The following is a 16380-nucleotide window of genomic DNA, read 5'->3' on the forward strand; positions in this document are numbered from 1 at the left end:
CCATCACCTTAGGTTCTCTTGACCAATTAGTAATCAAATGAAGTGGTGATGATCTGTAAATATCAAATCACTGTGTTGTTTAGGTTAGACAGTTTGTCTACCACTGTCAACACCTGTCTAAACCTGTGTCTCGTGTTCCTTACAGAATCAGTGCCATGCAACGTTAAGCTGAGGCAAGCCAAACTGAAGTGAGTCCGTTTGGAAGACCATCTTACCAATCACCTTGCCCCGCTTGGTCGCCAATGGAGCTCAAAGTGTGGGTGGATGGAGTAGTGCGGGTGGTATGTGGCCTATCGGAAGAGACATCCTGCCAGGATGTGGTCATTGCTCTGGCCCAAGCCATAGGTGAGTACTTTCACTCAGAAATGATAGGGCCCATCCTATTTGGCTCATCTAAAGACCTGTATCCTTTAAGCATTTTACTTTTACCCAATTACTATACTGTTCTATTGAGGTACCATCAGCTGCACACACAGCAGTTCGTCGATTGACTGATAATTGTCACTCCATGTGATGTCAGTAATGGAATAAAAAGAACACAACATACCTTAAAACAATACAGTGGGGCCTTGAACAATCAACACAAATAAATATGTATAGAAGAATAAAACATTCAATCTTAGTTTTAACAATGTAATGTAAAAGTGATCGGTCACACTACAGTAAACCTTAAAAAGTATGATGAGAAATGGATGTATGGTGACACAAAGTCTGATATGGTCTTCTGATGTCATGTGTATGCCATTGGATTAAATTATTTTTTTTAATGTGACCTCAAATGATCCACTGTACTGTGGACTATTATGTGGAGATGATTTAAAGCCATGTCTGTGTGACAATTGCAGCAGAAACTTTACCATGTCACATTCTTCTTCACAGCTTGAATTGATTAGAGCAGGTGTAAGTAATGTCATCCAGCTGAAACAGTACACACCCCATGGTTTTATTATTTAAAGTACCAGTATAATGGAAAAACAAGTTGACTTTATAAAATGAATTGTTTCATTTTATCGGTAAAACCATATCCAATTGTTATTTGCAAATTATGTAAAAATACTATTTAAATATACACAAAACGACAATTACAGACGGCCATTTTTAATATTCAGCTCCGAATGTCTTCGGCAATCTCCGGGTTAGGTGGGGGACTCCTCTGCACTATGCCCTTAGCAGCAGATCAATGATACTGGAAATATGCAAAAATTGGAAAGAGATGTGCCGCTTATCATTTACAATCCCTATGTAAGACATTTATGCATTCAAAATCGTACATTAACAACTAACAACTGAGTCAACAGATCAAGGGTCCCCTGTTGCACCCATAAAGTTCCCTAAATAATAATTTAGAAACCGCCAACAACCCCCATTTACATCTCGTGACCTGAATATTAACCAAGTAATAGCGATATTGTTATTATAAGCGCTAACACAGACGGCCTATTTTAGCGTCGCATTAATAACAGTAAAGTAACTGCTCGCTTACGCTGCTGTATTCTTGACACTGCTTTTGCTTCATGCCAAACTTGGTAAAAGTTAATTTTAGAATATATTTCATGCCTTTCACCTGGATAATAGAGGAATGTGGCCATTAAAAAAGACACAAAAAGAGGCTTGATGCAGCACCTTTGTTTCTTTCGTGAGGATTGTGCTTGATTCTTCATCTGAACTGGATTATGTGAGCGTCTCGTCGATCGGCATCCCAGTAAGAGCGGCCATTGTGCAGTAACTGTTTGTTTAGCACGTAGCAACACTGCTACATGATGCTTCGTGTTTTAGTAAAGCTGCATTCCATTAAGCATTTCGCTTTTAAATCTTGTTGCTCATCCTTCTTGTGTTCGGGCTAAAAAATATAAGGTGCTGGATCATATTTAGTCCAAAAATAATCACTGTAGGCTCTGAGGAAATATGTCGTTAGTGTCAGGTGGGGGTCGCAGCTTGCTGCGGGGTTGTTCTTCCAACGCAAAAACGGCTCCGAACGACAGCGTGAAGGTAGGCTTGGATTTATTTAACATAAATAACTCACTACCATAAACACAAAAATACAACAAAAAAGGCAAGCGTGCCTAAAACACAAATGAAGCTGCTAGTTAGCAGAAGCTATGGCATGGACTATGAAACTTACTTGGTCAGAAAGAGACATGAACCGGTGTGACATAAAGACAATGCAGGCAGAACGAGTGATGAACAAAGGTGGGCTTATATAACAGTGACATGATTGGTGACAGGTGTGTGTGAGTCTAAACGTGAAACAGGTGCGTGACATGGCAGGTGAAAACTAATGGGTGACCATGGAAACCAAACAAAACAAGGAAGTGAAACCAGGAACTAAAAAAAGAGTCCAAAAACCAAGCAAAACATGGCCAAACAAAAACATGATTAACCCAGACATGACAGTTAGTATTAGGTAGTTATTATTGAAGAGAAGTGTGGTCCCCCTGCGCGCTTCACGGATCAAGTGACTGCTAATTATCTCTCAAAATGGCTCTGTAATCTCCATGAGATTGATATTATTTTGATCAAATCTATTTACTATTTTAGTGTTATAAATCAGATATATATGATAATTGCTTCAATATAGAGGCAACTTGTTTTACCATGCTACTGGTATTTTAAAGCCCCACTTGATAACTTTTAGTTTTGGTTGATTTTAGCGGCGCCAGTGGACCAAAGCCGTAGTGTTTTGCCAGAAGAAGACCCTATTTCCTATGAGGACTAGCGCATATTGGGTCGTACTGACATGACATCCACTGTTATATTGGCACATATATTACGTCTCTAATGGCTATGCTGATGTTTGTAGCGCAATCCAAGATCATCAAGAGATGATTTTGGATTGCGCTACAAACATGACGCTACTTCCAAGAACGTATGCAGATGCAGGTCTAAAGCAAAAAAGACCGGCGGGAGATTTTTTCCTAGGGGAAGTAGTGTGGAACTGCGAATTATCACGTGTGGCTTTTTATTAGCAATGTTGATCCTGTCCTGACTCTTTTTATCTGAGTAGGCTCCCTTTTTAATGTTTGCCTCCTCAGACAAAACTTTCCGTTGGCAGTAATTGCACGTAGGTGACTTCCGTCTTTGCAGCGAATGGGGAAAGGGGAGGTGGCTAATGCCGTAAAGCAAGTCAGCAAATTTGTAGTTTTTTGTTTGGCAGGGTTCCTGCCACCCTCCTCAAGCTTGCTAAGTGCCAGTTAAAGTGATACAGACGCCTCAGGACATGACAGAGGTGTTATTCAACTAATTTTAAGTCTATGTATCATCCCAAAAGTTATGGAAATATTTTATGAAGGTTAGAAAGTTACTTAGTGTTGCTTTAAGAGGAATGGCTTTTTTTTTGTTGAATTTTGCCTATTCATAACCCCCATGTGAAACAAGAACACAGTTTTCTCTTTTCTGTGCATTCAAAAAATTGTAAAAAATAAAATTATTTAAATACAAAAGCTGCTAGCAAGAGGCGCTTTACCTCATTTTAAGCCTTACAGGAATGTCTTTCCTGGCCATAAGCATAACCTAAATAAAGCCAAACGAGGATCAAGAACTGGGGGTGTAACGGTGCGTGTATTTGTATTGAACCATTTCGGTACGGGGTTTTCGGTTCGGTTCGGAGGTGTACCGTACGAGTACACATGCTAGCAGCGACCGGGCTAGGACAACATGTAAAAGCCAGAGCTGGAAGACCCTCCTGCCTCGTTAAGATCTCCCGTTTGGGAACACTTTGGCTGCGCGAAGGACGAAGGTTTGCCGACATTGTTCAGCAGCTGCTTCTGAAAACACGTCAAACATGTGTTGCACCTTTCCTGCTTCCGGCTCCCAGACCGTAGTCGAGGTGCGCAGGGGAGACACTCCTCCAGGGCCGATGTATTCTCGGGGGCAACACCCTTCACAGCTCCGGACTCCAGGGTAAATAAAGAGTCCGGCGATTAGTTGCAAATCGTGGCTTTATTGAGGTCTTGCACACAGCCAATCCAACAAAACACTAGCCACTCCGCACTCACGCTACCGCTCCCTCACCTCGCTCGCTCACACACTCACCTCACATGCTGTCACATATTAAAGGGCCACACACACACATACGCTACACTCATAACACATGCTAACCCATTTGAAGCGTCACCACCGCACTCAAGCAGCCTCTCCTCTGCGAGTCAGGCAGGGCTAAAGCAATAACAAATGTTTTTATAGCAGCAGATATAAGTCTATATTGCATTAAAAATTAGATTTTGACCCACTTCTATGGTGGAAGAACAATGAGCCCATATATCCTCTTACTGCCAAGTAAGCCAGGCTGGGGGGGGGGGGGGGGGGGGGGGGGGGGGGAAGAAAAGTTAATCTGAGGCTGAGTTGACTTAAAACTGTTTAATGTTGCATTTTTTATATGTAGAAGAAAAGTTTTGTCATTTTATTTAATCTGAGCAACAACTTGAGGCAGTTTAATGTTGATTAACGTGGACCCCGACTTAAAGAAGTTGAAAAACTTATTGGGGTGTTACCATTTAGTGGTCAATTGTACGGAATATGTACTGTACTGTGCAATCTACCGGTACTAATAAAAGTCTCAATCAATCAAAAAAAGCACTTTATATGTAGAAAGGTTTTGTTAAGAAACCATTCTGAGCCTTATCTTATTTAGTTTTTATCTTATATATGTTGACCACATTAACCCTGGCAATGGACCTTGTGTGTGTATGTATGCCATTGTTTACAAATTTGGTAAATAAATAACCAAAAAAATTATATTTTGTTGTTTTCTTACTGTACCGAAAATTAACCGAACCGTGACCTCTAAACCGAGGTACGTACCAAACCGAAATGTTTGTGTACCGTTACACCCCTATCAAGAACCTAATATTTTTAAGCCTGGAAAAAATGAAAGATAAGTTACGAGTTTTAGAAGCTGGGCGCAAAGCAGATCCAGCTCGAGTGAAACACTAAGCGTCATGTAGCACTATTGCTAAGTGCTAAACAAGAAATACAAACTACAAACATTACAAAACAGGTACTTACAACTTCAGCTCTCAATGGGATGCCGACTGATGGAATGGTTGTATCTCGTTTTTCTGTTTAGATGATGAATTGAGAATAATCCTCACTTCTCAGTTTAAAAAAAATGCTGAGATGAAATGAGCATCTTTCCTAGCGATGTCTACTGGTCTAAATTCAATTTTTTCACCAACTTCTCGATTTATGGCTATTATCTTCTACTATACAGGTGCAAGGCATGATTTATAGTTGAGCATTAACTCTTACAAACTCAGAGGTGTTTCAGCAGCAACAGCGGCAGCTACTAGCGAGTTTACCGTACTTTCTGTGAGCAAGGTGCTGCGTTTCCAAAAGTAGTTCCTGTCTGCTAGCTCTTAACAATATCACTACGCTTTGGTTACTATGCAGTTGACGGCATGCAAATGTAGCATTGTTTTCATTTGGATGTTTTTTTTAGATAGGCAGAAAAGATGACTCCCATTACCTGCATTGTTAGCCGCCTCATACTATTTAGAACGCACAGACAAGATAGATGCATGTGTTCTTGTCTCACATAAGTATTGTGAATGATGGGCAAAATGTAAAACAAAGTATAGTTCCTCTTCAACTGAACTATAGCAAACCACTCGTTCTAAAAATGGTTTAATATAGAAATTGTGAACCAAACCAAGAATCAGAATGTTTAATGCTAAATTTGCAGCTTTGAGATAAACAAAGAGCTCCATTGAATTGTCATTAGGTCATTTTGGATTTAAGCCTGCTGATGTATCCTCTGGCTGCGTTTAAGCAGCAGCGTTGAACAACATAAGACCAGATTTAGAGCTCTCCTCCTTCCATGAGTGAGCTGCCTACCGAGCCATTAGGGAGGGTTTGTCCTAATTTCAAGGTCCTTGTGGAAACTTCAGTTTATTTGAACATCTTTACATTTTGGAAGAGTCTTACTCCTATTCTCAGAGACAGATATTTAGAAGTATCAGGGCCTATCATAATGCATCTGATGTCATTTTTTCACTTAATATTCTTCACATTGAGGAGTTATTTGACGATCCCCACAAAATAATACTAACAGAAAATAGGACAAATACTGCTCTCTAAACATGTAGAATATGCTTTTATAAAGTACAAAATAAAGTACAAAAAATCTGCAGTATTTGAAGCGTGAAGTACTGCATTGCTTTTTACACTTATGGTATGCATATAACTAGTTCATTGGCTTACAGTACACTGGTATGTGTATGTGTATATGTATATATTTATATGTATATATTTATCTTTGTTCGCAGGTCAGACAGGTCGCTATGTCTTGATTCAACGTCTTCGGGATACAGAGAGACAGTTGCTTGCCACAGAAAGACCCCTTGAGTCTGTGGCCAAGTTAGGCCAGCATGGGAATGAGGTTCAGTTCTTCCTACGTCGCACTGGCCCGAGCAGCAGCGATGGGCCTGGCTCAAAACAAGACAAACTGAGCCCTCTCCCCCTGCCAAAATATCCTGAGCAGGACCTCTCAAAATGCAACCAGCCCAAGAAATCTCTCACCTTTAACTTGGGGCCATCCACTTCTCACAGAGCCAAACCTTTTCAGAGGTCTCCTCGGGACTCCCCTGAGCAAAGAGCCTCGCCGTCATCTTCTCCCATCCCTACTACCCATCATGCTCCATCTCCCTCGCCACCAATAGGCCCATCCAAAGAGGAGGTTTTTAGGAAGGTTCTTCAGCAGCAGGAAAGACTGAGGGCAATCGAAGAACAGCTGGAAACCCTAGAAAGGGAGTCCAACACTCGAGAGCGCCACTGCTCCTCTCCGTGTCCTTCACCTATGTCCGTCCACTTCCAAGAGGAGTTGGACACTTTGGAGCAAACAATGCGGAAGAACCAAGCTGAGCTCGCCCACGAGCAGTACTGGGAGGAAGAGCTTCAAGCTGAGACGGAGAGGGAGCAAGAAATGAGGAGAAAGCTAGGAGAGCTCCACACAAAGCTGGATGACTGCGGAAGGCGTCTCCACGAGTTCTCTGTGCGCTCCACACAGCTGGAGCAAGAGATCCAGCAGGAAAGTCAGTTGGAGGCCAAAAGCAAAGGGCCAGAGGAATCACTTAATGCTGTGAAAGCAGAGCTCTGGAGCCAGGAGACGCATGGAACAGAGTTAGAGGTGCAACTATCTGAGACTGATAAGGCTCTGGGGAAGGCAGAGTCTCTGCTGCAGGTAAGGAGAGAGGTCTTAGTTCTGGAAAAAGGGCTGTAAACCCATGTAGCCTTAGATGTTTTGTTTGTCAGTGTAGAACAGACCCTCTTCTACCTAGACTGTCCAAAACATACCTCTCCTCACCGTGCACTGCAGCAGACATACCAGCGCAGAGACATTTACCAAAGTATTACTGAGTGAAATTAAAAACATGAACATATGCATTTGGACTAACAATATTCACACTATCAATGGTGTACAGCATGGGTGTCAAACTCTGGCCCGCGGGCCAAAATTAGCCCGCCGTGTACTTTCACTTGGCCCTCGAGGCGATATCAAATTAACACTAGAGTTGGCCCGCCGATTATATACAGCGGCGGTGCCGCGGTAACACCGCATTCACCGCTAATTCTCAGACTTGCCAACCCTCCCGGGAGACTCCCAAATTTCAGTGCCCCTCCCGAAAATCGTCACGTCCGCTTTTCATCGAGTCCAACGAGTGCTGGCCCAATCACATAATATGTGCGGCTTCTGCACGCACACACAAGTGAATGCAACGCATACTTGATCAACAGCGATACAGGTTACACTGAGGGTGACCGTATAAACAACTTTAACACTGTTACAAATATGCGCCACACTGTGAATCCACACCAAACAAGAATGACAAACACATTTCGGGAGAACATCCGCACCGTAACACACCCTCAGTGTGACCTGTATCGCTGTTGATAAAGTTTGCGTTGTATTCACACGTGTGTGCGTACAGAAGCTGCACATATCTTGTGACTGGGCCGGCACGTTGTTAGAATGGATGAAAAGCGGACGTGACGACAGCTCGTAGAGGATGTTAAAGGCAGTGCCTTTAAGGGACGCCCCCAAGAGTGTGGTCCGGGTGGACTACGAGATATAATGACTGATGAACACCTTCGTTCGATAATGAAGGTTGCCTCAGCTCAAAGCCTGAGCCCCGACATTAATGAACTAGCATCCAAGAAAAGATGCCAGGTATCTGGCTTGGGCACATCAGATTAGATCAGTGTGTTGCAAACTGAGCAGTTTAAAGTCCTGAATGGTTGGTTTATTCATTGTTATTTTATTTTCAAATGTATTAGCCTGTGGAAAAAGTTAATGTTGATATTTACCTCAGAAGGCTGCAAATAGAAAAGAGGCATTCAATTTTTATTTAAATTGTATTTCATATGCCATTGATATTTTTTAATTATTATTATTATTATTTGAAACTCGATTTTGCATGTCACTATAAAGTTATATAAGCCTTGCTTGTTCAATATTCAATGCAAAACTTGTTTGGGTCCCTATTAAAAAGTTAATTTGTTCAACCTTTGTTCAGTTTAAAATTTTGGCCCACTCTGTATTTGAGTTTGACACCCCTGGTGTACAGTGTACTCAGCTCTAACCTCCAATGAAATATGTTATAAGCGGAACACTAGAATCTTGCTGATCCAGTTTGGCAAGTGTCATTTTTGTATGCATGTTCTGAACCCATTACTCATGGTGATACTATTACACATGACCATATCAAACTATTCGTGTACTGTAGAGTCTTGAGAATTAAAGAGAATTGTTTTATAGCACAGAAGCTTTGTTTTATTGGATGTCCTCGTTTAATCATAGTCCGTTGTTTGCTTTACTCTTGATGTTGTCATAGGTGCGGCTATATCAATAAAAGCCTAACCCAGTTTAAAGTTTTCTCAATCCACGTGTAACCAGAGACCGTCGTATCCATGTCACGGAGGTGACGTGTTTACGTTTTGTCTATTTGGAATGTTTTACTTGACGGAAGTAAGTAAGGTACATGGGAAATTTTCGGTCAATGATTGTTTCCTGTCCCAGGGAGCTCCGATCGTAACTGGTTGCAAAACTGATTAAAGAATAATTATGAGCTCATTTGCTTATGAGCAAGTCATTCCCTTGGAGGACCTGATTGATGTTCTGGGACTGGGCTCTGTCATAGTCATCAGTGTAATTATATACATAGCCCACACAGACCAAATTATGAGGCTTCTTTTTGAAACGAAACACACACACACACACACACACTTGTGTTTCAACTGTTAGTAAGCATACGTTTGTCACTCAGTCAGGACAGGAAAGATTCATGTTTGGCCTATGACATCAAACATACATAGAATGTGGAACTCTGTGTATGTAGTGAGCTAAGCCTTTCTGTCATTAGATTAATAGAGGCAGGTGTGAACTGCAGCAGGATATCTGAGTCTGATCACACACAAACACATACACTCGCCACAGAGGTTTGGGAGCCTGCTGTTTCCCCTGCACACACTAATTAAAGACAATGAATCGATCTCTCAACCTTACATTTTCAATAACTATAATTTTCTCTAGAGGGTGAATGAGAACAAAATCTATCTTTAACTGTCTGGGGACTGGCGTCAGGTCAGCCAGCATCGTTTACATCTTGGTGTTGGAGGGTAATGAAAATATGGTAGCTTTGAAGTATTAATTCACTGCAGATGGCTGCCTGGAAGAGTCTAGCACACTATGCTGACCTCTTGTGGTGGATAATTGCATCAGTAATGTGATGCTTTCCCTCCATAAAAAAGGAGTACCTGTGTCCTCAGCAGTGGACATTAGTGGTTTGCATAACATGGTTGTTTTTTTTCCCACGACTAAAGAAAAAATGGTTTACAGAAGGCTAATATCTCATATGTCCTTTAACATTTTTACAATTGAACTGTTTGTGTGCTGTGCGTTGTCCTCTTATATATGCTCCTTCCATGCCAGGGCAAACATGAGGAGCTGGAGGAGTTGAACAAGGATCTGCGGCAATGTAACCTGCAGCAGTTTATCCAGCAAGCCGGCGTCTTGCCTGCGCACAGCCACTCGCGTACGGATCTTCAAGAGCAACTGGAGCAGTTGGAACTGGCACATCTTCTGCAGGATGGATACAGGAATGGAAGTAAGGGTGCTAAACGGCAATATAAAACACAGGAGAGTGAAATGATTGCATTAATTGAGATGAATTACCTTAACTAGGGATATAGTGAATTATATCTAATAAATGGTGTAAAATATTCATATTAAAGATATCAGAAGTGTGTTTATGGTTTGTATAAGTTGGAATGTTGTCTTGTTTTTAGTGTAGAGTAGACCATTTTTCCATCTATATATTACACAAGCTATGGAGAAATGTCTCTTCCAGGTGTGTTTTGACAGATTCAACTGTCTTTATGCTATTATATCTGTGCATCAATATAGTTAAAGTTAAAGTACCAATGATTGTCACACACACACTAGGTGTGGTGAAAATAGTGATGTATTACATGTACAATAATGTGTACATTATATTTAAAATGAATAAAGTGATATATTACATGTACAATGATGTGTACATTATATATAAAATGAAGATAGTGATATGTTACATGCACAATGATGTGTATATTATTTAAAAATAAATATAGTGATATATTACAAGCACAATGATATGCACATTTTTTTAAATCAATGTAGTGATATTACATGTACAGTAATGTGTACTTTATATTAAACATATTTTAAATATGAGATATGTTGCACATTACTGTACATGTACGAGACATATGTGATTGACAGTCAGGAAAGCCAATCAAAACTCACATTTCCTTTGATCCGTTTTAAGAAAGTTAACATCAATTGTGACAAATGTAAACATTTATTTGTTAAATGTTTTTCTTCAACCAATATTAACATATGTTAGCACTGTTGTTGGTGGGTCTGTTTTATTTATTGTATACTCTCTGAAGCAGAGGAACAGCAGCAAGTTCAACATTCAATACATACTGCTCAGAAAAATGTTTTTGTTGTGTTAACGTCAACACTTTATATGTACCTGATGTTTTATTTTAGTAAATAAAACAGACTCCATCTGTTTAAAACAATAAATTACTTTGTAACACTATCGTTTTGTTTATATATCTACCGGTACCTCTTTAATAATGTAATGAATTTCAATGAAAGGTGAAATTAAAAATACATTAAATTAATTACATATCCTAATTAATGATTTTTTTTTTTTAATTACCTGAGAGCGCGAGTTAAACACGCTAAAAGCAATCCGATATGACAGGGTAATAATAAGGTATATACTTTGGACTCTGCTAATAGCCTTTTTATTTATATTCTGCCTCAGGTAGTGGTATGACTGCAGCGGAATCACCGCCTCGTCCCACTGCCAAACAGTTCCTGGGTCATCCGCGTAACTTGCAGAATCCCCTGGTGTCCAGTCTCAACCCCGAGGGTGTGTATGTGTGAGACCCTGCCGCCTCCCACGTCCATCCTGCTCTGCTCCTCTCACCTCCCTCCTTGGTTACCGGAACTGTTGATCCCATACTTTTTTCCATCCTGGCTTGTTTTGGGTTTGAAGCTGCTGTTTTTGGTGTTGGGTTATGGAAGCGTCTGTAAGGTGGAGGTCCTTGCAACTTCTTCACGGCTTTCTTTGTGCTCTTCCTTTCATAACAGACCTCTCTGAATCCCTGCATCTTAACTTTTTATTTTTATTTTGTTGAAACACTTTCAGTCTAATGTGATTCTGCATCCCTTCTTCCACTGACCTAACCCATATTTTGTTATTTAATCTATGGGTCTGTTTTCCTAATTCTTCTGGAATAACTGTTTTATGGCTTGGTTTGACTTTGGTGTGTCTGGGACTGGGGTGTCCAAACTTTTTACACACAGGGTTGCATACTAAAATATCAAAGTTACATTTTAAGAAAAAACACAGCTTGCATGTAAGATTTGTTTTATTAACGTCAACATTACAACTTTTTTTCCTGACATTACTCCTTTTTAATATTTTAGTAATTGTGACACGGGACACCAATGGCCTGGATACTTAAATTTAAAATCATTCATACCCTGGCAAAATTAAGAGTTGAAGTGGATTTATATCTGGTAAATTAAATTCATAGCCAGAAAGACGGTGGAGGAGCTTTTCCTTGTAGTTTTAGTGTTCTTACATTTACACCAGAAAATACATATCCTAAATAATTTGTCCTCTTTTTTAATACATCCGATATTCAACATTTATTTTTATATTTTTTATTGTATGTATATACGTGTGTGTGTGTGTACACAGTACAGGCCAAAAGTTTGGACACACCTCATTTCAATGCGTTTTCTTTATTTTCATGACTATTTACTATGTTATTGTAGATTGTCACTGAAGGCTTCAAAAATATGACACCTTCCATCCATTTTCTACCGCTTATTCCCTTCGGGGTCGCGGGGGGCGCTGGAGCCTATCTCAGCTACAATCGGGCGGAAGGTGGTGTACACCCTGAGTAAAGTGAAAACCCTTTCAGGTAACTACCTCTTGAAGCTCATCGAGAGAATGCCAATAGTGTGCAAAACAGTAATCAGAGCAAAGGGTGGCTATTTTGAAGAAACTAGAATATAAATCATGTTTTCAGTTATTTCACCTTTTTTTGTTAAATACATAACTCCACATGGGTTCATTCATAGTTGTGATGCCTTCAGTGACAATCTAAAATGTCATGAAAATAAAGAAAACCATTGAATGAGAAGGTCTGTCCAAACTTTTGGCCTGTACTGTGTGTATATATATATATATATATATATATATACACCCAATATGACAAAGGTACTCTAAACCACTGTAGAACAGAACAGAATAAACAGAAATAAAGTATGTCAGTTATAAGGTGCAATAATTTCTCTGTGACCTTCATCAGAAACAAAATGTCTTTAAACAAATGTGCTAGCGCTTTTCTAATTTACATTTACAATCCTATATACGCGCCACCCATTAGCATTAGCGAGACATTAGGCACATTCAACATTTTAATGGCAGTAGACTATGAACAGATTATCGAAGACTGAGTAGTTGCCAACTGCATGAATATTAAGAAGCGATCGACAACTGCATGAGGAATCCCATTCAAAATAAAAGTGAGTGTTTTTTTCCCCCAGACAAAGACCTATTGGAAATGGGTTGGGCTTCTGACCCACCAGTGGAAAATCACTGCTCTAGATTAGGCCGTAACTGGAACAGGATGACTTCTGGTGACCCAAGTCTTCCAAACTCATCTGAAAAAGGCAGCGGTAGAAAGTGAATTAATATATAAAAATACAATTAATATTTTATCGGTCTAATATCAGCAAAAAAAAAAAACAAGCAAGTATGGACTATCATCGGCTTTCATCTAAAATCTCAGATATATCCTATACAAGCAGTTCTGCACCGTGTTTACTTGTGCAAAGCTGGACAGCCAGTTAACAACTAAATGTCCAATAAACACACAAGGTTGGTCTTTTCTTGTATTTTAATAAAATCATTTACCAAAGGTAAATAAGGTAGGCTCTAAGCTAGTAGGAGCTAGCAGCTACCCAACTGCTCAGCCCAAAGTAGCACACAAGCTAGACATACGTAAAAAAGTGCCCTTAATTTCACAATATTGCAGTCTAAAACAACATTTGTCAATGTAAACAAGTATCAAATAATTAAAGTTGCATATTATTACAGATGCAAAGACTCCAAGGCAGAAGCGTAAGTATCCACTAACAAGCGGATCTGGATCATTCAACTTACTGTGTCATGATCTTAACTAAATGAAACACATTTCCACACTAATTTATTTAAAGACCGCATAAGTCTATTCCATTTAATGAATACGTTAGTGTTTTGCATTGTACTCTGTTTGAGTAACTTCACTTGATCTAACCTCTTCTAACATTCCACACTACAAAATAATAAAATAATGTTCTATGATTCATGCTGATATCGTAGCGGGTTAATACAGGTATCAGCCGATACTCAAGGCTCCACTGTCGGAATTGATAGGAAGTAAAAAGTTGTATCGAGAAACCCATAACTTTTGCTACGTGTCTAATTTTCGGCTTATTGTGTCATTTTCAGCCAGAAACCACTCATTTAACAAAGTAATTCCACTGAAATGAAAAAGTTTCGCCAGCGTATGAATAACTTTGGTGCAAACTACACATCAACCGTCATGTCAATATTGTCATTTCCTGACAATAGTGGCCTTTTTTTCACTCTGTCACACTGACAGCACTTATTGTGGGTTGTTTTTTTTTCTTACAACAAATGATGTAAGTTGATGTACTGTATGTGTACTATTTATGTACAATGGGGTATAGCTCCACCATTCCTTGTACTTTGGTGACTTCCAAAGAGCAAGAGCCTTTTACTCAGGGCTCTGCAAGATGTTTTGCACCTTCCCCTCCTCTTCTTGTCTGACACCTCGGCCCCTTTGCCACTAAACAGAAATGGGTGTACTTTGTTTTTTGGGAAGTGTTTCGTGCTTTGCTGTCATCACAACTTTAGTCAGACCCTCCAGGATTTCACTGTCTTTTTTTTTGTCATCGTTGCGTAACAGGAAGTAGATCTGATTAGACAGTTGACGTGCGCGTTTGAGCGCCACTCAGAGACAAATTTGATTGGCGAAAATGTGTGTGAATTAGCGCTATCGCCACAATGCAAAATCCTGGACGGACTGATTAAGTTTTGACTTGTCAGAACTTTCACATTTAAGATGCTGATCGCAAATTTGAAGTGAAGGAGACATTCACAGCCCAAGCAAGTATGGAATGTACACTCAGGACCTGATCTACTAAAAGTTTGCGTGCCATCAAACACGTGCAAACTTGATAGCAAACGCTGATCTACTAAACGTGTGCACGGAGGATTGTGTCTCTTTAGTGAGCAGAATAAGGAGCACAATCCATTCAGAGTATCTGTCTTCATGAATATACAGAATATATGCTGATCATCAGAACCCCCACAGTACTGGATGGAAAAAATGCAAACACAATTATTCTGCAAACACAGTGTGATTATCATGACTAAAACTCAACTGTGTGCCTCTTTATTTAGCACGTCTGCAAAAGTACATGCAAACTGACAGTTACACATGCTTGTCAACATATATGGCCTGTCAAAAATGAACATTTCAGACATATTGTCAAATCACCAAAATCATTTCATAGCTTCCGTCTGACTTAAAGGGCTGATTAAAACTCATTTAATTGATGCGTTACTCTATTGGCTGGTGTTCAATGAAGTCTGTTTTTTCATACAAAAGATATACTATTAACATATATCTTATATGAAAAAACGTACTGCAATGTGCATTTTTTTGCGTCTGGATTCTGGAGCCCCTCGCCCAGTTAGTGCCAGCTTCTCCCATGAGCACAACTTGGTTTCCATTGTAGATGCACTGCAGGGTTGCCCATAAAAAGTGGTACATGTCTGCTGCTTGTTTCAAAACAGAGAAAAATGCTAGAGGTAGGAGCATGATAACATGAATGTTCAGTAAATGATTGTCTCCATGGTGAAAGCCCCGTATAGTACACGCTTAAACCTCATTTAAAGAAGGTGGTCTGCACCTCTTTTCAATTGCACATGCAGTCTTAGTCGATCACACTAATAGTACACGCAATTTTGTTGTTTGCACATGCTGTTTAGCGCGTGGTAGTAGATCAGGTCCTTAGTGTTTCATTTAGTGATGACGTATCAAGAATGACCTTTTGTGTTCCTGACTTTGTGAGGTTCTCTAATCTGCCGGTTGAATCCAAATGTGACTTTCTGTTGTCTGTCCTTAACCCTGACCAGCCAGGTTTCTCCTGAAGCTCTTACTTGTGAACAAAGGGATCGTCATCCCCAATTGTTTTTTTCTGTCTTGCAGTCTTGACATCCCAAGAGTCGTCATGGCGATAAAACATGGACCACAAGGGCAGAAACTTGGTCACTTGTTAAATATAATCACCGTCTATTTAACCCCTGTGTAATTCTCATATATATATATATATATATATATATACTGTATATACATAAGACAAATTATTGACAGAGTTTTGCTACTGTAAACACGACAAGCTATCTGTGTAAAATGTAAGATAATTTAGGAAACTTTTACATAGACCTATTATTATTATGTATTTAAATTTACCGGTAATAAAAATGTTCATGTGTTTAAAGAATCATTTGTGCTGTTTTTGTATTCCTAATTATTTCCCTTCCCGCTTGGCGTTCTTCCTCCGGCAGTAAATAATCAAAAACTTAATTTTCTTTGTGAAATGTATTATGAATATATTATACGCTCTGAATTATTCAGACTCCCTCCTGCTGCTCGTTACACAATGGCTCTGATGAACTGTTGAGATTATTTGTTGCTTGTTTTTTTATTTTTTGGGGAACATTTACAGGTGACTGATGGAAA

General features: G+C 39.6%; 1 protein-coding gene across 3 annotated transcripts in view; it reads left to right on the plus strand.

The window, feature by feature from the left end:
- LOC133641529 (ras association domain-containing protein 8-like) overlaps positions 1-16109 on the plus strand; it is a 72432-nt gene extending 56323 nt beyond the window's left edge. For all 3 annotated transcript variants that reach the window (XM_062035325.1, XM_062035323.1, XM_062035324.1), the window contains 5 exons: positions 146-345; positions 6264-7177; positions 9926-10100; positions 11313-11420; positions 15847-16109. In XM_062035325.1, coding sequence (XP_061891309.1) covers positions 243-345; positions 6264-7177; positions 9926-10100; positions 11313-11420; positions 15847-15878 — 1332 coding nt within the window. In that variant the 5' untranslated portion in view covers positions 146-242 and the 3' untranslated portion in view covers positions 15879-16109. The remainder of the gene's footprint in view (positions 1-145; positions 346-6263; positions 7178-9925; positions 10101-11312; positions 11421-15846) is intronic.
- The last annotated feature ends 271 nt before the right edge of the window (positions 16110-16380 follow it).

The sequence above is a fragment of the Entelurus aequoreus genome, linkage group LG24 (genome assembly GCF_033978785.1).
Source record: "Entelurus aequoreus isolate RoL-2023_Sb linkage group LG24, RoL_Eaeq_v1.1, whole genome shotgun sequence".
Lineage (NCBI taxonomy): Eukaryota > Metazoa > Chordata > Actinopteri > Syngnathiformes > Syngnathidae > Entelurus > Entelurus aequoreus.